The 21,883-nt window shown below is 26.8% G+C and overlaps 1 protein-coding gene across 4 annotated transcripts in view; it reads left to right on the forward strand.

The window, feature by feature from the left end:
• LOC129981745 (ninjurin-2-like) overlaps positions 1–21,883 on the forward strand; it is a 64,131-nt gene that overhangs the window by 21,667 nt on the left and 20,581 nt on the right. Inside the window, exon 1 of one of the 4 annotated variants that reach the window (XM_056092727.1) lies at positions 5,107–5,143. The exons of 2 other annotated variants lie outside the window; for them this stretch is intronic. In XM_056092727.1, coding sequence (XP_055948702.1) covers positions 5,114–5,143 — 30 coding nt within the window. In that variant the 5' untranslated portion in view covers positions 5,107–5,113. Of the gene's footprint in view, positions 1–5,106; positions 5,144–16,525; positions 16,622–21,883 lie in introns of those variants that run through there. One more of the 4 variants, XM_056092725.1, reaches the window with a different exon arrangement.

Here is a 21,883-nt window from a genome sequence, read left to right on the forward strand (position 1 = left end):
TATGACAATTTAGATACTCATTTTCTGAAGAGGTCGAAACAGTTTACTGACAAAATGAAATTACATTTAATTATTGCTTGAACTAATTTCATTTTAAATATGCGTTAAAATGGCATTTTCAATTCGTTAAAAATTATAAACTATCGCAGAAATTCTTAAATTCGAAAATGTAAAGAACACATCAGGAAAAGATTTACAATAAAATTTATTTAAATAAATACCATGTACAAAAAAGGCATTTATATTGAAACAAACTTTTATAGAATAATTTGAATAATTCCTTCGAGTATTTCAACAAACGCAGTGCAGATTTCATTATTTATTTTTCACATTTATTTTTCTCAAACCTTTATCCGCTTTCATGGTTTTCTCAGCAAAGATTCAAACTATAAATTCTTAATTATGATTTTCATTTTTTAATACTTTTCTATATGTAGTTAAATAGGATAAAATAAGAAATGTATAATTAATATAAGAGTACGAATTTTCCTACTTTTAGCATAAATGTTCAATTTTGAATATTAATATTATAAAGTAATTTAATAGTATTATCCTTGCAATGCGTTCTTCTATTATACATATTATATTAGTAATAATTTTAAAATTATTATCTGAAAAGAAGTAAGCATTAGTGATATTTAATATGTTATATTCAAAGTTTCTTATTAAATTTTCGAATATATATCTTTTGATTTAAACTTTATCTTAAATGGGTCCTTTAAAATATGAATAAACTGGGATTTACCGTTTTATTTTTATAGGTGGCCAATAAATAGATGATGCCTCACTAAACGATTAAAGATGATTAAATCTTAAAAAAATCTGAAATCTAAAGTTTTTTTTTTTAATTAGACTAACATCCAGCTTTTAAGAAGTACAAAAGCTATTGGGTGATAATCCTTTGACTTTTTTAACTGTGATCAAGTGACGCCTATGTCACCTGAGTCTGCATTCCGTCATCCCCTTCCACACCATCGAGATGACATCTGATCTCTTCGACAAATTTAGCATAACGAATTCAAATATGCTCTGCATCGGATTTCCAACGAAGAAAAATCGTATTCATTCTGCTATCGAGATTTTAAATGCGCTAGCGTTACTTTGATGCTTTCAACTCCTCAGACTTCCCTCAGTTTGAAAACACATTTTTGGAATTAGGCCTATCTGTCTGTGAACACTACAATCATTGAATTAACTACGAAGAGGGGGATGTCTATACATTAAATTCGTTGTTTTCTAATAAATGTTGAGCAACATCCATGCAGAGAAAATCCGTCATCTAGTTATACGAATATGAGTCATCATGACAACTACAAACAAAGAGAACAGGTTGAACAAAATTTGGTCCGAATATTTAAAATCGAAAGTACAAATAAGTATAAAATTTGGAGTTAAATTTATGAAGGAGTTGACAGTTTGTACTTTTACAAACATGCAAAAAAGGCACAACTTAAAATTGCAATGACTTCGGTACATTCAATTTAGTATATGATTTTGTAACTACAATTGAAGTTTTGTATGGAATTTTGGTTTCAATCTGCCGGATAAAATGGCGTCCAAAATGTGCATTCGATTTTCTGGTACTTGTATATTAATACATCGCAGCGCTTAATCGCCAAAAAAATTGCTAAAGATCGCACGCAAATAGGCTCTTTCATAACCGCTATCTGTGAATGCTATGTTGTTAACTTGAGAGTGCCATGTCTCACCGACCATGCCACATGCAAGGGTGGCGAGAAAGTTTTGGGAAGATCATTACCGCTGGTTCGATTCAGCCTATGAACTTCTGCCATTAATCCAGAAAAAACTACTAATAATGATTTTGTGTCTCTTAAAATCTAATGATAAACATTAAAATTTGTACAATTGTACTGCTTTTATAAAAGTATAATCTAAGCTTCTTAGAAAAGTCTTTTCAAATCATTTTTCTACGATATTATTTCTGTTATTGTCCGTTTATTAAAAGTAACAAAATAACAATAAGATAATAACAAACAGCAGTATTAAACTTATAAATGCTCTTTTAAGTACATGGCTTTAAAATTATATTATTTTATTAATTGTATTGTATTATTATTGTATGTACATTGAAAGATAACTGGGTTTGTATTATGAATTTTCAAACATGTTTTTGTTAAAATCAATCAATGTGAAATCGCAATCACAAGCATATACGCGCGGTTCCCCCAGCGTCTAGTTGTACGCTATATTACATTGCGACGCGGTGCGGCATTTAATTTTTATTTCTGAAAGATGAACAATTAATTTCAAATCCACAGTTCTTATTCATTTATTAAAGCTATATTGCCTCTGTTGCAAATATTAATAGATGAATACTATGAGTATTACTATAGTTAATTAAATTTAATTGGTGAGTATTATAAATTGAATACGATTAAAAAAATAAAAGTATGTTATTGGAATCTTTCAGGAATCATAAATTTTATGCTTATTTTTGCATGAAATAAAATAGTACTTTTATTACAAATATAATTTAATGTTTTGTACTCGTTTCTCCGAAATGCAAATTTAAATTTCTGGAAATAATATCGTATGATATGCTCATATTTTAATTATAAATTATTTTTAAAGCATTTTATATGGCATCTTTCTAAAACTAAAAGAACACGGAAGGCCTTTGTCTGTCATATCTTTCATAAAATGAGGTCAAATATTACGTGCCCATTTTCAATTCTTATGCAGGGACCCGCATTTTATGACGAAAACTAGTGGTTTATACTTATTTTATGGTAGTAAACTCTCGTTTTCGTCTAAATATTAGAAAAAGAAAAGAAAAAAAGTAGACATTTATGCAGTATATAGTTATGCAGTAGTTTGTCTTTCTTTAGTTCAAACAAGTGGAACCGATCCTTTCTTCTTTTCAGGAATTTCAAATACGATTTTTTTTTAAAGTTAATTATTTTTTTATTTATATGTTGCAATTGTAGAAAAATGTTTTTTTTTAAAAACTTTTAAATTATTTTTATAATGGCATGGAAAGATTAGTTATTTATCTTTGCTTATTTTATCTTATTTATTTATTTTCATCATTTGGATTTCGATTATTATTTTCTTAACAAAAGTAGAAACAATGTAGCGAAAACTGAATGATTCTCTATCTTCAATTTTGGTTTATTTATTTCCTTCAAAAACCTAAATTCTATATCTTTTATATAATTAAAAAAATTATCTTCTTTTTAAAATGTCTAAAGACAATTACTATATTTATGAATTAAATAATGTTTAAAAAAATGATAGCTGTTATCGCAAATTTCAAGTTAGCATGTGAGAACGTTTTTATTTTGTAATGTAAGTTTTGATTACCAAGCGTTGAGTATTTAAATCATAACTGATCACACAAAATGAACTGATAAATTTAACTATCCGAAATATTCTGATGAAAAAAAAAATTATATTGAGTTTTATCACATCATCTTAACGTAGAAATATTTTTAAGAATGTGATTTATTTGAATTAAAAGTAATAGTCTAATCCAAGCTCGAACGTTTTGAATTTGGAATGTTTTTTGAAATTTTACGTTTTCTGTCATCCTGGTTTCTTCGATGATATTATATCTGGACTTTATATTATATCTGGCCAATAATTCCCAAAACAGAATCATATACTCACATAATAATAAGCTATATGATAAATTTATTCAAAGATTGAGTAATGCTACATTACTTTTTTTATTTTCAAAGTCTTAGTCTTGCTGATTCCCAAACTTTGAGATACAAAATAATGAACTTGAATGCAGTTTTTCCCATATAATTACTCTTTTTTTTTATTTTTTAAAATCATTACCTAAATTTATTAAATTATTTCATGAAATTCAATCATTTTTCCTAAAAATATTTTTAAATTTTTTCTTTCTTTTTCAGTTTCCTTATTTAAGTAAACAATACTAATTAGAAATATCACGAACTTTTAAGATATAAATCCTATTTTTTAGGGGAATAATTTAGTAAAAATCTAAATTGCTTTTGTTAAAATATATCTAAATTGTTTTTATTAAAATATATCTAAATTGTTTTTTATTAAAATATATCTAAATTGTTTTTATTAAAATATATCTAAATTGTTTTTATTAAAATATATCTAAATTGTTTTTATTAAAATATCTGCTCGTCGGTTTTTTTTTTTTTTCAATAGCAGAAACTTTTAAAAGAATGCTTAAAAATATCGTTTGAAAGTTTGTTTAAAACATATAAAATTTCATTTAAATAAAACGCGTTTCCTAACTTATTTTTTTATATTTGACATCATGTAAAAAAAAAACTGGTTGCGATATGATGAAATGTTTTTGTTCAAATTTCTAGAAGAAAAAATTCGAAGTCTTTAAAAAAAAAATCGATTTTACATTCAAGAGATAGTTGCAGTTGCCCCCATTTCACTATTCCATTTATAAACCATTTTGAGTGATTTAAAAATAATGTTAACTTTGAAATTGTACACCTAAAGTAAGCATGTTTCTCGTAATGACGTGTCTAAAATAATAATAAAAAAAAGTAATAATAATTTCTTTTTAAGTTCCAGTCAAAGTAAATTGAAGGGAACTTTATTTATTGCTAATGAAATGCACGCAAACATAAGACCTTTCAAATATAAAATATTGACTCACTGTCCAATCAACAATAATGTTTACATAATATTTTGATGCTATAAGCACAGGCAAATAGACTACAACACCTTTCAAATCCAACTAATTTATTTTCATGTAAAATATATACTATCAATCGATCTTTTTAGATCAATTATCTGATATGAAATAGCAAAATGAATAGAATTTTCTTTTACAATTCGGAAAGTAATATTAATATGAAAGAAAAACACATCTTTGTTTGTTTCATTTTTTTTTCTTTACTACTTCATATTCACGTTCTTGAAATAAAAAAATAACATTCGCGCTTTTTTCATAAAACGTGTTTATTCTTTTTTTTTTTCATGGTGTCTCGCTTTGAGAATTAAATAGATTACAGGGAGGGGAGGAGGTTGTTTGTGTTCCGCTTCTGCTTCGTTGTCACGGTAACTGGGCAAGGATGCGCGCGCATGTATTTATGTTCCATCGGTTGGTAAGTGGAAGTGGAAAAAAGGTGGGAATTTCATTTCGCTTATGGCAACCGTCAGTCCAACCAACGCCGCAGTAAGTAGTCCACATTTGACATTTGTATTCTTTTTTTTTTAATAGTCGCATTGAACTTGACTTTTATGTTTCGAAGTAACACTTGTTCCGAATATTCCGAGTATTAATAATCTATTATAAAAGCCGATTCATTAGCTATTTAAGAGAAATGTTATTTTCTTTTGTTGTCAGCGAAACTATATTTTAAAAATTCGGTTGAATTTATTTATAGAAGACAATGGTTAGTTCGATGACATTAAATGTAATTGACATTTTGGAAATAAGAGACAACTGGAAATATAAATGTAAAAATTTTTATAATAGATATTGTGCTAATAGTAATGGATTACGGATTATAAACTTTTGTTGGAAGACAATTCAATTGTAATTTTTTTAAACTGATCATGACTTTTTGTTATTGTTTTTATTTAGATAAAAGATATGATTTATTACTAATTTATTTGACTAGATCTGATTTATATTGAGCAATTAATAAGTTCTAGTTGATGTAAATAGTTTAATTCTTATCATCTTTTTAAACTTTTTAACTAAGCCTTTTTTAACCGCTAGTTGATGTAAATAGTTTAATTCTTATCATTTTTTTAAACTTTTTAACTAAGTCTTTTTTAACCGAATAATGAAGATAGAAAAAAGAATCTTTAAAGGATTAAGGGATTACGGATTATAAACTTTTGTTGGAAGACAATTCGATTGTAATTTTTTTTAAAACTGATCATGACTTTTTGTTATTGTTTTTATTTAAATAAAAGATGTGACTTTTTACTAGATTATTTGACTAGATCTGATTTATATTGAGCAATTAATAAGTTCTAGTTGATGTAAATAGTTTAATTCTTATCATTTTTTTAAACTTTTTAACTAAGCATTTTTTAACCAAATAACGAAGATAGAAAAAAAATATTGATTCTCTTCATGTTTCGTGATTTGGCTGTTTTGTCAACATTTAAAAGATTTTCTTAAACTCGGAAATCAAAATTACTGTTTAAAGATGTGTTTAAATTTTATATGTAAGCTGAAGTATATTGGAACGTTGTAATCTTCATTAAACAATGAGGAATTATTTCTTAAATGTTACCATAGATTCTGATTTTTAAAAAGATAACTGAAAAATATTATATTTGCTTTAACGAATAAGTAATCAAAGGTGTTTAAAAAAATATTTCTGAAGATATTTATCTTTTGGGGAGTGGGGAGGGGAAGAGCGAGGAATTTTTTTTTGAGGGGAGGGGATTTTTTTGTCTTTATTTAAAATAAGAAGCCAGCACAAATGAATATTATCATGATTACAAATAGCAGTATTCTTTTTAATAAAAATTTTCTATTTTAATAGAAGAATTTCGAAAAATTCTGTTTTTTTTTTCCTCCGAGTTTAAAAAATTAAAGAATTTAACTAAAAATTATTTTGAAATTAATACCTTTGGCGACCAACTGGTTTGTCAGTATATCGATTACGTTGAATTACTTTTAACTCATTTTAACTTCATGCCCATGATTCCATATATTATCAGACATTAAAGCCATGTTATTTTGATTTCCTATACATGCTCTCTTTATAGTGTTCATGAACCTCTCTAATAGAGATAAATCCCATGACATCAGCGAGCTATTAAATATGTAAATTCCCGGTTCATTTGTCTTCTAAATTTCGTGGTATTGTAATACACATTTTTATCCTTAAACTACACAGAATCCTTCTTGTTTATAGAAAATTATTATATAAATTATATAAATATTATTATAATTATGTAAATTATATAAATATTATTATTATTATGTAAATTATATAAATATTATTATTATTATGTAAATTATATAAATATTATTATTATTATGTAAATTATATAAATATTATTATCATAAAAATTATATGAATATTATTATTTTTATGTAAATTATTTAAATATCATTATTATTATTTTTATGTAAATTATATAAATATTATTATTATTATATAAATTATATAATTATTATAGAAATAGAATCTTACTTAGTTATAGCTTTAAGAATATCACGCGCTTAAATTTTTATGAAACAGTGAAAATAGTTGGAAATTCAGGCAAGCAAGCAAATATATTGTTGAAAATTAGGCAAAAAAAAATGTTTAAAAAAGGAATAAAATAAAATAAAAAAATTAACATTTTAAGAAGTGTGCTCGACTATTAAATCTACATTTTAAAAAAGACAATTTCTTAAATTTTGAAACGTAAAATTTTTGCCATAATATTTTCTAAAATTATTGATAAAAAATTCCGTAATTCAGCTTAATGTTTAATCAATTAGAATCTAATTAAAATTTCAAGAATGTCGCTACAAGATACACATTTATACCCTCCATGATATATTTATGTGCAAAATTTCGTAGATATTGGTAAAATCGTCTGACCTATAGAGCATCAACAAAAGCGCACACAGACAGACACACTTTCTTTTTTATTATTAGTAAAGATAGATACAGTTTTGTAAACTAAAATATCGTATTATTGCTATTTCTTTTGTAGTATTATACAATATTCAATGAAATATAGCAATATAAATAACAAAAATTTTTAATTAAAACGCAACCAGTCGGATTATTATCGAAATTTTCTCACAGTAAGTTAAAACATCAGGCCATAAGTTTCATTTATATAATAATTATTATTATTAAAAAAATTTTACTCTCAATTTAATGAAAGTTTTTCAAAAAATTTATTCTCTAATTTAAAAACGAAAACTTAATGACGTATAACCAGAAACGATTTGATATTTATGAGGATGGCAAAGATATTCATAAAATTATTTGTTCTATTGACAGCTGCTATTAGATTAGAAATTATTCTTAACAGTCTGGAACAGTACTTGGCACCCGATTCTTCTTTACTCCTTAGTTAGAGATAACCTTGAGTTTTTTTAGGCGTGCATAAGACGAGGGAGGCTTTGTGTTGGCTGGGAGAACTGCAAATGTTAAATAGAATAATGACTTCTAATTATGATTATGCATGTAGTCTTTCTATTTTGGTTTTCACTGACAATGAAGAGGCTTTTACTTCCTGTTTTTTCCTTAAACGGTTTCAGAAACGTAACTCTTAGGAATATGTTTGTTGAATGTTAAATTTATTTAATTATATTATTTAAAAAATTATTTAAAACTTATCTAAATTATATAAAAACATAAATTTAGTAGGAAATTAAAACTGATCACCGCAAAAAAAAAGTTTAAGCCATTTTTTTTATTTGGAAAGAAAAAGATTTGTTAAGCTTTAATTTAAAAAGGAAAATTTTTACTGTGTTCTTTGGCATTTAAGAATAATATCGAATTTTTTTTAAAAAGCAACTGTACAATTATCTTTTTGTTTCATTAAAATCAATTCTAGTTGTTTAATCAATTTAAGGTAATTTAATTAATAATTACTTTATTACATTTTATACTTACAATAGATAAAGTTTCTAATGCTGGAATTTTAATCACATGTCTAATAATAAGAATAATAATAATTTTTTTATCTAATATTATATTTTTTTAAATTTAATAAGAAATTTTTCTAATAATAATAAATGTAATTAATAATAAATTTTCTAATAATTAATCATTTAATAATAATTTTTATCTATTAATTAAATTTTGATTTAAATTTACTAGTGCTTAGTTACAAATAAAATTTTAACTAATATCTGTAATTATAAGTTAAATTACAAATTTCTTTAAAAAATTTTTCAAATGTCGTCAAAAATCATTTACTGTTTTTTACCTATAAATTCAGATAACATTATTAAAAATAAATTTGCCTTTTCTCCGTAAATTTAATATTATAAAAGAAAGTTTTAAATAGATTATTTTATTCAAATGATCTTTTTAAATATCTAATAGAATTTTTCAAAATTTTTTCTTCTTAATCCTGCTTATATATATATATATATATATATATATATATATATATATATATATATATATATATATATATCATGTATTTCTTAGACTATGTTTTTGGCAACACTTTTCTTCTAACTTTTAAATTTTAAATGCATGATAGTGATTAATTGGTAGACAAAGATGATAGTCTTAACAAAGAGAGTTATATCTGAGTGCGAAAATGTGTTTTTTTAAAGATTTTGTACATCTAACTCTGAATTTGAGAGATATATACATTCAGTAATTCCAGTTAAACAAATTTGAAAAATGGAAGCTTTTTTTTTACACGAGGCTTAAAATTCAGTTCAATACGTTCAAATAAAAAAAATGTAAAAGTACTGGTGAATTTTAAAATTTGGAAATTTGAAATTTACCTATGTTTGCATTCTCACATAATACAGTTGCTTCAATTTTACATAAATTTCATGAAAAAAAAATGAGTAATTAACGAATCCGTGAGAAATAGTAAAAAAGACAAAAGAAAAAAAAATGGCGATACAATAATTATTAAAAAAGTAAGTCTTCTTTTTTGAAAAAAAAAAAAGTAAATCTATTTACCTTAAATTCAATAAAATTAGTGCAATTTTTTGGTGTGAAATGTTGCTTCGAGTTAAACAGAAATTTGCTCGGCATTTGGGGAAAACCAGTCTACCATGTAAAGTAACGACTTAGCGCATTCTGAAATCTCGTAAACTGTTAACCTCGCAATTACAGAATCCACACAGCATAACGAAAGTTCCTTAAAAATGTAAAAGTAAACAAAAGTGGACTACAGGGAGTACCAAAAGAAAAAAAACAAGCAAACTTTTAGAAGTACGTCATTCTTATCTTGTTATACCTCTCCTCTTCCCCCCGGGTTTTGAGATAAAAAAGGAAGTTTCGTGGACAAATAATGTGCATCGGCCATTTTCAGTCGGTCCTGGGACAGAAAGACATATATATTGTTGTTTACAAGCACCTAGATAGATTTGGCTTCCAAGTCATTCATTCTCTAGCCTTCCAATATCTTCGAAAGACGCAATTAAAACCGTCTGGTTTAGAATATATATCAAGATAAAAGGCGCCAAAACTAACTTCTTAGGTCCGTGGATGCCTGCTTTTTTCCTTGTTAAACAATTTCTGTAAATTCTACTTTAGATAGAATTTCTCTAAATCAGGGTTCAAACTGTAGTAGCGTCAACGTTTAGTTGGCCAGCAACATGATATTCTTGAATGTACATGAATATATCTTTCCATAATTTGCAAAAAAGTAAGGTGGATTTAAAATATTCATCAAGCTATAAATTATTATTATTTTTTTTTTGTAAAACTATATTCAATAATAAATGTTTTTTATCACATAGTTTCCTAGTTAGCCCATAAAACCATCTTTTGGGAAAGAACTGGTCGTTTTTGAAAATAATCCATTGCACCAAGGTATCGCTATAGATTCGTTTGCTAAACAATAAACCGCTATGTATAAAATTTTGGGAAACTCTGCAATAAATAATCGTTCTGGTATTGAAAACAGCACTTTTCAGATTTGAATTTTTGGTAGTCTATGTCAATATATATACATACCGACATTTAGATACCATATACATAATTTTTTATATATACACACCGACTTTTTTTACAACTTTTATTTCAAAACTGCGAGAACAACAAAAAGAGAAAGAGTCGATATTTTTGAAATAGCAATGAATTATATAAATATATATTCAAATAAAAAGTTTTATCATACTTTCTTATAAGTATTCATATTTACAAATGATTACATGTGATTTACCATAAAAACGGTTTTTACTCAAAATTTTTAATTTGAGCTAGGCTACAAAGTTACCGAAATTGAAATGAGTTTTCTATGCGATTAATAATAGAGATGATAGTAACTAACAAAAAACTGCTGCACGGATGTCACAGATATATTTTTATTGAAAATTTTCGAAAATAGATTAACTTAAAATCAGTAAATCTCACTCTCTAAACTTATAAAAAGCGCAAAAAATTTCGCAAAATCTAATAATTAAAGCACGATAAAAAAAAACGATTTTTTAAGAACTATAATAAAATAATTACGTTTTAAAATAAGTAAACTTTGAACCATAATTTTTACTATGTTAAAGATGAATGTATGCATTGGCACTATACAGGAAGATATATGACTTACAACTGCCAAATTTATCAAAATTTAGAAATATACACATAGAATTGATTTTTGTATATTTTCATTTAATTAAAAATTAAGCTGAATTATTTAAATTTTCCGTAATAATTTCCTAAAATATTATTGCAAAAAAATTTTACACCGTTTCAAAATTTAAAAAAACTGCATTTAATATTGCCAATTTAATAATCTGCCACTTTTTTAGCAATTTTTAGCAATAACCTGAATGTTGGCAATTTTTAATAAATATTATTTGCCTATTATTCAACAATATATTGATTGTTGCGCTGAAATTCAGAATGTTTTCATTGTTTCATTAAATTTAATCTCGCAATTTTCATTCATTGTTGAAAACTAAAGAAGAAAGATTCTATTTAATATATGTGTAGTTTACAAGATGAATAAATAAAATGACATTACGATACCGCGAAATTCAGAAGATATGAGAATTGGACACTTACAATTTTATTAACACTAATGTCATTGAAGTGATCATTAGAAAGGTTCATGTACACAATGAGGCGAACATGAGTAAGACAATTAAAATAACACAGTTTTAATGCCTAAGAATTTAACTGAACAATGAACATGAAGAAAAAATTTAGCTGAAATTAAATGTAATGAATATCTTAAGAGAACAGGCTGGATGCTAAGGGAAAAAATATATAAATAACACAAATGGTAATTTAATTTTAAATTTCTTTCGATCGTTTTAAATGGGCAAATACAAATATTTTTTATTATTGTATCATACGTTTGTGTATGTATTGAACTATAAAATTATTATAAACATCTTGCATAAATGACGGTTATGGATTTATCTACAAAATATTCATGCTGATTATGATTTTAAAAACAATAGATCCCATTTCACAATTAAATATTTTTATTCTATTCATATAGAAAATCTCAGCATAATTGTTTCATTGACTTTGGGAATCCTTTTCTTCGATTGCACACTAGAGTATTCATGTTTAAATGAATTATTGATGTTAATCATAATCATAATTCATTTTACTGATTCGTGTTTTTAAGTATCGATTAAAGTTTTCAGTTTTGTGAAGCTGTCAAATCCTTCGTGAGTTAGGATATATAGTGATGTTTCCAGCATGTTTGATGTTCTGTTTATCGATATGTTGTTCTTGGTTACCTTGAAATCAATGTTTAACATTTGATATACGTATGTTTAGAATATTTTTTAAAGGATTATTCGATTAGTTCAGCTGCAATCTTACTACAAACAGTAATAATATTCTCTGAGCTTTCATGTATGGTAACGCAATACGATACTTTTTGTGTTTAAATTCGAAAGTACGAGGCAGATCGAACTTCGCTCTGCAGAGTTTTAGTTTTTCGTAAAATCGTAAATAAAATCCTATCCTATGGCTCGTTTAAAGTTATAAGCGAAATCTAAATGAATTTCAAACGCGGAATCGAACAGAAAAATTCATGGGAGTCCGAAGTCCTAACGACTACTCTCTCTCTCTCTGACACGCTTATGCAGATCTTATATTGTCACATGTCAATATTTAGTTATAAATTTTTGCGTGTGTGTGTGTGTAAAATCGCATTTTTTTTTTCAGATAAGACACTTATATATATATAAACTGAAAAAAAAAACCAAATTTTATTTATATACAAAATTTGATCCAAACCGTTAGAGCCGTTTCCGAGATACGCGAACTAAATTTATGTAATACAAGAATTGCGAGTTAAAAGTTATGATAAGAGAAGCCATCATGCATTTAGAAACTTTTTCGCCGGCGTCCTGGCATAGGGGTAGCGCGTCTTCCCCGTGATCTGGGCTTCCCGGGTTCGAGTCCCGGTTTGGGCATGGTTGTTCTTCTGTTGTTCTATCTGTGAGATGTGTGAATGTGCCCTCCTGTAAAAAGGGGTTGTGCAAGCGAATGAGTGATGCGTGAGTGGCAAAGTCGTACTCTTGGCCCTAGTTGGCGCTGCTATAAAAAATAAGAGACGTTCCCCCTCAGGCTTAAATCGCTGTCCTCGTAACAGCGGGCTTGTCAGTGGCAAGTGCCATAAGAAACAAACAAACAGAAGCTTTTTCAGTTGACCAAATGGGTCCAGAAATGCACAAATCGAAACTGAAATTTAATATTAGAGATATGCAACAAATTTCATTCCTTATGTTTATTGGGCTTTTGAGTTATGGTTGTCTTATATACACATACGGGCCTATTACTAACAGTCTATTATATCGTGGATTTAATAAAAAATTATATACATATCTATTATTTTAAAGTAAAGTAATTAAAACATAGTAAAATTCGACCATCGATCATAGTAAAATTCGACCATGTTGTTTGTTGTTATTGCGTTAATTTGTGCATCGATACATACTTCGAATGACATGGAATTAATACAAATGAAATTCCCATCCTCAGTGTTAATAACAAAATTTTATGCCGGAGTTCATCTGTTCATGTAGCTGTGGGGAGATAGGATCCCCAATTCACTATGCCACCGAATGCCTACTGACTCTCTCATGGCACATGAGGAAGCCAGAAACAAGTCTCGAGGAAGAATGGTACAGGAGAGTTGCATCGAATACCCTTTCACGCGGCAAGATCCACTCCATAGTAAACCATATTCATAAATACCAAGACCTCTTCAAGACTACACAATAGCTGAGACCAAAATGCCACTTATCAAAATCAGACGAAATTATAACTTCAAAAGTCCCTCAAAAGTGCAGTTCTGACGAAGGAAATCCAAACCACAGGACTCAGAAGGCGTTACAGATTTCAGACTTTTCAGTGATAATTTATATGCTTATACATATCATACACATGTTCTCAATGTAATTTATCAGTTTTTTCAGTTAGTAATCTCGTTTCCCTGTAAGTTGAACCTATAGTGACCATTTGTTTAAGTATCCTTGTCCCCTCTATTCGGTTATTACGTCCCCAAAAAATTAAACACTGTCGTGTAGGATTTGACACCGTTGGGATTCTCTCTGGAGAACCCTGGATGGTCTGTCGTCTCTTTCTTTCTACCAACATTTTCTTTCTTTCTTTTCTTTTTTTTTTTTTTCCTTCCATCTTGTGCTCATCCAACTGGTTAGATAACTTAGTGTTATAGGCACCGGGGGCACAGGATGGCGTTATGTTATGTTCAGCTATGTGTTTTTCAGTTATACTGTTTACCTGGATACATACGCATAAGGCATAGCTGCCATAGACGTGTTCCTGGAAAAAGTTGAGAGATATTTATGAAGCTAAATCATATCCAAATTCCATCCATATACCTCGTTCTGCTTTCTGGAAGCTAAGACATAAATCATAAGTGCTTTCTGTGGATTCATGGGAATCTAAAAAAATAAAATTTCTCAAAATCAAAATTCAAATTTTTAAGGGTCATACTTTTTTTAACGGTTCCAATATATTTTTATTTTTTTACATATTTGTTTATGAGTAAAGTAAATATTTAATTAAAACAACTTTCAAAAATGCATTTTTATTATATTTTGTATTTTTATTATATTTTATTATATAAATGCATTTATATTATTGTACTAAAAAGTAGGAATGCAAATTATTGTAATTATTTCCTATATTTAAATGTTTTATTTTTAATTGAATGCTATAAACATTACGTACGCTTAGAAATCAACTTTTTTCGGGTCCATTAATGATACCTCTGGCATTGATGAATTTTCGTAATAATGAAAAAGCGAAATCGGTTACCAGTTATTTTAAACATGTAGATATCAAAGCTCATGTGAACATCTCAGCGATTCTTAATCGACTTACATACCACGAGCAATAAAGAACTTACATATTATCTACTATCAGAGGGGACTTAATTTTATCAAACACTACTTATTTAACTTAATAAATATTGCATGACGACAGTTTTATCAAAAGGATATTAATCGTACTAAGGTAAATACAAATATGTTTATTTTGCATTATTACATACACGATCTTATTTAATCTATTATTTGTGCGGAAAACAGATAAGTTTATTATAGTTTCAGATGAGTCACACTATTATTATCAACTTAACTGCGCATGTCATCTTAACATCTAACTGCATGCTATAAAGTCCCACCCTTTTTGACCTCCAAGATGAGAAATGAACTCAACCACCAGTGATGGTCTCCTCGAAACTTTCCCGTATATTCTCTTAACTGCTCTTCTCTCTGACGTAATTGTAGCTTTTGGACAATGCCGTGAAATCCACAAATATTCAGATTTTTATTTTCAGTGCCCAACACATTAGAGTTATTGTTTCGCTGTATAGTGCCGAAAACAGGTGCTTTTGTTTTAAATATATTGGCGCTTTATAGCTGCAAAGTAATCGTGAATTTATCATTTTTGCAGAATCTGGAGTGTGAATGATCTTTGGTGATTATTGACTAACAAGTGGGTAAAATATATGTACCAGAAATCGCCAGAATTCCCTTTTTCCGACCAGCTGAACCCAAACTTTGACATAGAACTATATTTGCGATCACAAAATCACATGCCAAATTTCAGGTATTTAAGGCCTTGTATTCCTAAACTATCGCATTTACGAAAATACAGACTGAAAGATGGTCAACTTCTTGACGGATTTAGCTCCAAATTTGATCCGGACCTTCATCTTTGATGTTACACTAGTGTACTAAATTTTAATTATTCAGCGCTTTGTGTTTTGTAGCTATCGCATTTACTTGTACTCCAGCAGCAAAACATATAACCTTTTTCACATGAATTCTGTTAAAAATTTCATGGAAATCTACCAATTTAATTTTGAGTCCATAGACCCAATTTCATTCTATTAGAGTATTTTTTTAGTTATTGTGTTCTCATACAGCCAGACATAGTACCAAAAATATTGCCTATTCAGACATATTTCATGACGATTTTTCAAAATTTCGATGTCGTACTTTGCTGACCATTACGATATTTTTTCTTTTTAAACTTCATATACGAAAAAATAAATAATTAAATAGAATGCTGAAAATATATTGACTCCCTAACTTCATCTATTTATTTTAATTTTTTTTCAAAAATGACGAGTCATTTTAAGATGGGGGAGTTCAAAGAATTACCTAAGAAATAAAAAAAGTCATTCTTATTTTAGATAGTTTACAAAACTGAAGGAGTTGACTCACTTTTAAAAAGTCATTCTATCACATTCGCCTTATTTCTTTATTCAAGATTCTCCAAATCTTTCTTTCCATCTTCTGTCATGACACAAAGTCACGAACTGAGATCAACAGTCGTGAGTAACTCATCCTTATTCTGAACAGTATCGCGAACCATTTTTATAACGTCATTTCCTCTTCCGAATCCCCTTCATCTTTATCTGGGCTTACATTCCATGTTCAAACATAACTTATTTTGAAAAACAGCGGTTCTGAAAAAGAGCAGTTATAGCATATTTTTTCTTCGAAGCAAATATGATGCAATGGTATGATTTGGCAGTTATGAATATGGTATGTATGTATGATTTTATTTAAAAATAATCCCAATAATCAGATAGATTCATTAATTTCGTTGTATGTATCGTACAATTCATATTAGATTTCCGAAAACTCCTGAATGTAACAGGAAAAATTATTTTAACATAATAATGTTTATAATTGGATCCTGAATTGCAAATTCCGGGAACATGATGCAAAACATCGTTCGGAACGTTCTAAGAAAAGACGGTTGGATCTGCAGCCGCCAAATTTGGCATGTAATAACTTATTGGATATTAGAGGATCACTAAGAAAAGATTTTTATTTAGATTTTTAACTAATCCTTAATTGAAATGTTAAAGTTTACCCTCAATAACTTCAGACAATATTATTTTCTAATAATAATTTTTTTCATCAATTTAAAATTCAACTGATAGCGTTTTATTGATTCTAATTTCATTTCTGAATGATTTTTTTTTAAATTTGAATAGTAGATGAAAAAATCTGAGTGCATTTTACAATAACTTTTTTTTTCATTATTTTGGTTGCTACATTTATAAACATGCAGATTGCGATCGCATTAAACAGAGTTTTTTTTATAAATCATCGCTGCAATAGTTAATTTTAATTAGATTATTTTTATAAATAATATAAAGACATATGAATTAAACTAACTGGATCTTCTTCAATTTTTTATTCAAAGTATTCAAAAATTAAAACCTATCATTAAATCTATTATTATATACAATTTCGGGTCGACATTCGCTTGATATTCGCTATTTCCTTATTTTATATCAGTATGCAGATATCAAATAATCATTGTAGTTAAATTATTATTTATCTGAATATACTGTTTTCAATATTCGATAAACTGGTTTCTCTACTTTCTTAAAGGAACAAAAATTGAAACCATATTTTTGTAGAAACGTTCATTTTTATACAAATTTACGGTCTGGCATTTACAGCGTACTATAATTATTTTTCATTTACTTAATACTTTGTAAATTATAATAATAAAATATACAATAGATAAATAAAGATCTGTCTTATTTAAATATAAAATTATTTCACTACTTGATCAATGCCTTTAAACTGTATTAAATTAAAGTTATTTAACTATTGAATTAACATTTTCTGTTTTAAATCTTTACATAGAAAATATTAAAAAATATATTATAAAGTTATTTTATGATTTCTTATCGCATTAAACATAATCCACTCAATTGTAGAATATTATAAAATAATTTATCTTGTATAATATCGTACATTTTATATAAAATCGAGCAATTTGATTTGTATTTTGTTTTATCATATATGTCCAAGCATGCTCTAAAATGCAATTATGAAATTAATTTCCCTGCGATGAACAGTTTTTTTCGCAGGAATAAAAACTATATTTAATTTTGATTCAACCTATTGTGTATAATTTGGTGTTCATGATATTTATAATAATTAAATTCTTTTAAAATTCAAATGTTTAGTTGCCTTGAACTTGTTCTGTCGATTATGTACATGAACATTCCGAACCAGATCTAATAACATAACATAAGTACCTGCATTATCTAACATCTAACTCTATGCTGTCAGTGCCTTCTCTTTCCTTATTCTTCATGCAAAACATGCAATTGATACTAACATTAAAATGATATGACGAAATGCCAATCCTAATTAAAAATCAGTTAGATATATTTCTTCGCATATCCTTCCTTTATTCTTGGAGGGATTAGTTTACAGATTCTTCAAAAGCAAGATAAAATGAAAATGAATATAAAATCCTTATCCTTATTATTAAAGAATATAAGAGTAAGCGGAGTTTTTAGTTTTAAGCTTTCAATAATTGAAGCCCATTTTTGAATATTTGTATTAATATTGAAATTGGTTTGAATTCCATTACAACAATAACACTGTAACAAATCAGGTTTTTTGAAAAAATTATTAAAATTAATCCAGAAAATTGAACTACGAATAGTTTGATAACTTCGGAAAACATAACTACTAAATATTAAAATAGTGTAAAAATTATTTTCATTCAACAAAATTCTCAAAAATTATTGCGAAAAAGCGCTAGCATTTTGTTTCATTTTGAATTAACTGAAATCCTAATTAAAAATTTTTTTAAATTCTCCTGGAGAATCGCATTTCTATCCCCCCCTGTACCAAATTTAAAAACTCAAATAGTCTTTTATTATACTTACACACAGACAATCATTCGGTTTTATTATTAATAGAGATATTCACCAGGTCATATAACTTCGTACAATAACATATAATAATGTATAATATCAAAAAATTGTTCCCATATAGAGGAACATACTGTATGAAATTGTACGACAAAATGTAACAAATTGTATTTCATGGAAATAATTTTATTTGGTATACCATCAATGCTCAAGAACTGATACATTCTTAAAATGCAGTTATTGAATTCTTCTAATAATACAGTAAAACTCGTATAACCTAGAAATAATCAAATACCCCATACAATTTTAATTTCGAATCCATTGTGCGTTTTGATGCTAAGAAAATAAATATCATTTCACTGCACGGAAATAACAATTCGAAATGAGATACATTTTATATATATATATAATAATTATTGTGGTTTATAATTATATAAACAATTATAATGGTAATTCATAATATAATTTGATGTAACATCGATTAATTAGTGTAGAAAATTTGGCTGAATTCTAATTTTTAATCTATTCGAAATCTATATATTCTAATCTATTCCAAAATAAGAAATTTTTGGTAAATAATCTAAGTAATTATTCCTAAGATATTGCATGAAACGGCAAAATTTTTTTTTAAACGACACCCATATGATTAGTCATGGTACTAAACAGAAGTTCAAGTTGAATGACATTTAGAAGAATTTCAAAACATTATTTATTTGATTGGTAAAATCATTTTATTGTACGCTTAGCAGTTCTCATTCAAAAGAAAGCCATTTTCAGTTAGCTGTAAATTTTCGTGTCACTGAGCTAATGCTATATGTCATGCCAATTGATTTATTGAAAATGCCACGTGCAGTACACGAACCAAGGATGATTGATTTGAAAAATGCCAGCTTTTTATGTTCTGAATGTGAATGTATTTTTTTTTTGAAGGGGGGGGGTGTCTTTTTTTATCATATGAGAACATGATTTTGTTTTGGTTTGAGGTTTTTGAAGCCTCAAAATGCGTAGGTAACAAATTGTTGAATCCTCAGAATGCGCAGGCAACAAATTGGCGATTTATCGCTTTTCAGGCATCAATTTTTCACTTTTAGGGTTATTAGAAAATGATGCAGAAGGTTGCCACATTTAGCGATTTATTGCCAACTAAAGTTACATCTTGATTTCCAAATTATTCATTTTCTAAATTCTTACGAATTGTCTTAATTAATTTACGACTTCTCTGTCGTCTCTATCCTCTCTCTCTCTCTCTTTATATATATATATATATATATATATATATATATATATATATATATATATATATATATATATATATATATATATATATATATATATATATATATATACATATATATATAAATAGATATAGGAATAGAGATCGAAACAGAAGTCTCGTGATTATTTCAAACCGGTTTAAACTGGTTAATGACTTAAATTAATTAGGACAAATAATGACTTAAAAATAATAATGTTCTCACATAATAACTTGAAATTTGCTATCGTAGATTTTTTTTTCCTTTTTGTGAGACTTCATTTTTTAAATTTCTTAATTAAATTTTATGTGTCATCGTTTCTTGAAATGGATATCAATTATTTTCATATGAGGAGTTGTGTTGGAATGTAAGAAAAAAGATGTTTTTTAAAAGAGAGTAAGAGATATTTATTATTTATAAAATTATTATTATATTATTTATAAAATATTTATTATTATATTTATTTATATTTATTATTATATTATTATATTTATTTATATTTATTATTATATTATTATATTTATTTATATTTATTATTATATTATATTATTTATAAAATTGATTTACATAACAAATTTATTTCTAAATTGGATAGAAATACTTTACACTCAGATTGAATTTTGAATTATTTAATAGTATAGGATTAAGAATAAAAAAGTATATTCTAAAAAAAAAGTTTTTCTTCCATTTTTGTGACATGAGTTCCAGATTGATTGAAAATATATGCATTTTTGATTATTACTCTCATTTACATAATAGCTAACATACATTTCATTAGAAATATTAAGTAATCGCCTTTGACGCCCAATGCTCATGATTCCACCATACTGTGGGCCATGATATTTTAATCTTCTTACACATGTTTTGCTCATTGTGTGCATGAACTGTTTTAATAAAGACTAGTTCATAAATATCTAGTTCAACGTAATTATGAAGTTTCATAAAATATATATCCAGTTCAAATGCGTAAATATCCAACTCATTTATTTCTTAAATTGTGTGATATTGTAATTTCACTTTTATATGCGTCTTTTTAAAGTACCTTATAAATATTGAACAAAATCCTTCTTCTTTAACTTTCAACAATGGAACAAAAATACACATTTAAATATTTGATGAAACAAGAAAAACGTTTAAGCTTCAGAGCAAAATTAATCTATTGTTGGAAAGTAAGTAAAAAATGATTTTTAAAATAAAAATGCCCAAATTCAGAAAAATTTTCACTGTTACTAAATTGATATCATTAAAAAAATAATTTTTTAAATTTCCAACAGTCTAAAAATCATTTTTGTGCAATAACATTGTCTGAATACTATGGGGAAACCACAAAATTCAGCCAAAATTTTAATTAATTAAGATCCTGATTAAAAATTTTAAAAATCTCATGAAGGTGCACATTTCTATCCTCTCGCCTTGTATATGTGACAAATTTGGTAGTTTTATGGCAGAAGTTTTGACTTATAAAACGCCAACACACACACACATACATTCATCTTTATTATTAGTAGATATTATTGCTGAATCCTTGTTATTATGAGCATTAAACTATGATGAACAGTTGCAATTTCCTTATCTAAAAATAAAAAGGTTTTTTTTTCACAAATTCCTTTAGTATGATAGGATGTAGTATTAATGGTAGATTCAAAATAGCGGACTGTCTCATTATTTAAAAGTGAATATAGGTGGATATCTTCTTACAGTATTTATCCTTGAAAATAATTCACTAACATTCCATATCCGTAAAGGAAATGAAGAAAGGAATTTCCATGTTGGATTCTGAATGACTCTATTATTGAATTGAATAGGAATTCTTCCAGGATTCTGAATGATGTCAATTGAATACAAACAAAAATACAATTATT

Source organism: Argiope bruennichi, chromosome 8 (genome assembly GCF_947563725.1).
Source record: "Argiope bruennichi chromosome 8, qqArgBrue1.1, whole genome shotgun sequence".
NCBI lineage: Eukaryota > Metazoa > Arthropoda > Arachnida > Araneae > Araneidae > Argiope > Argiope bruennichi.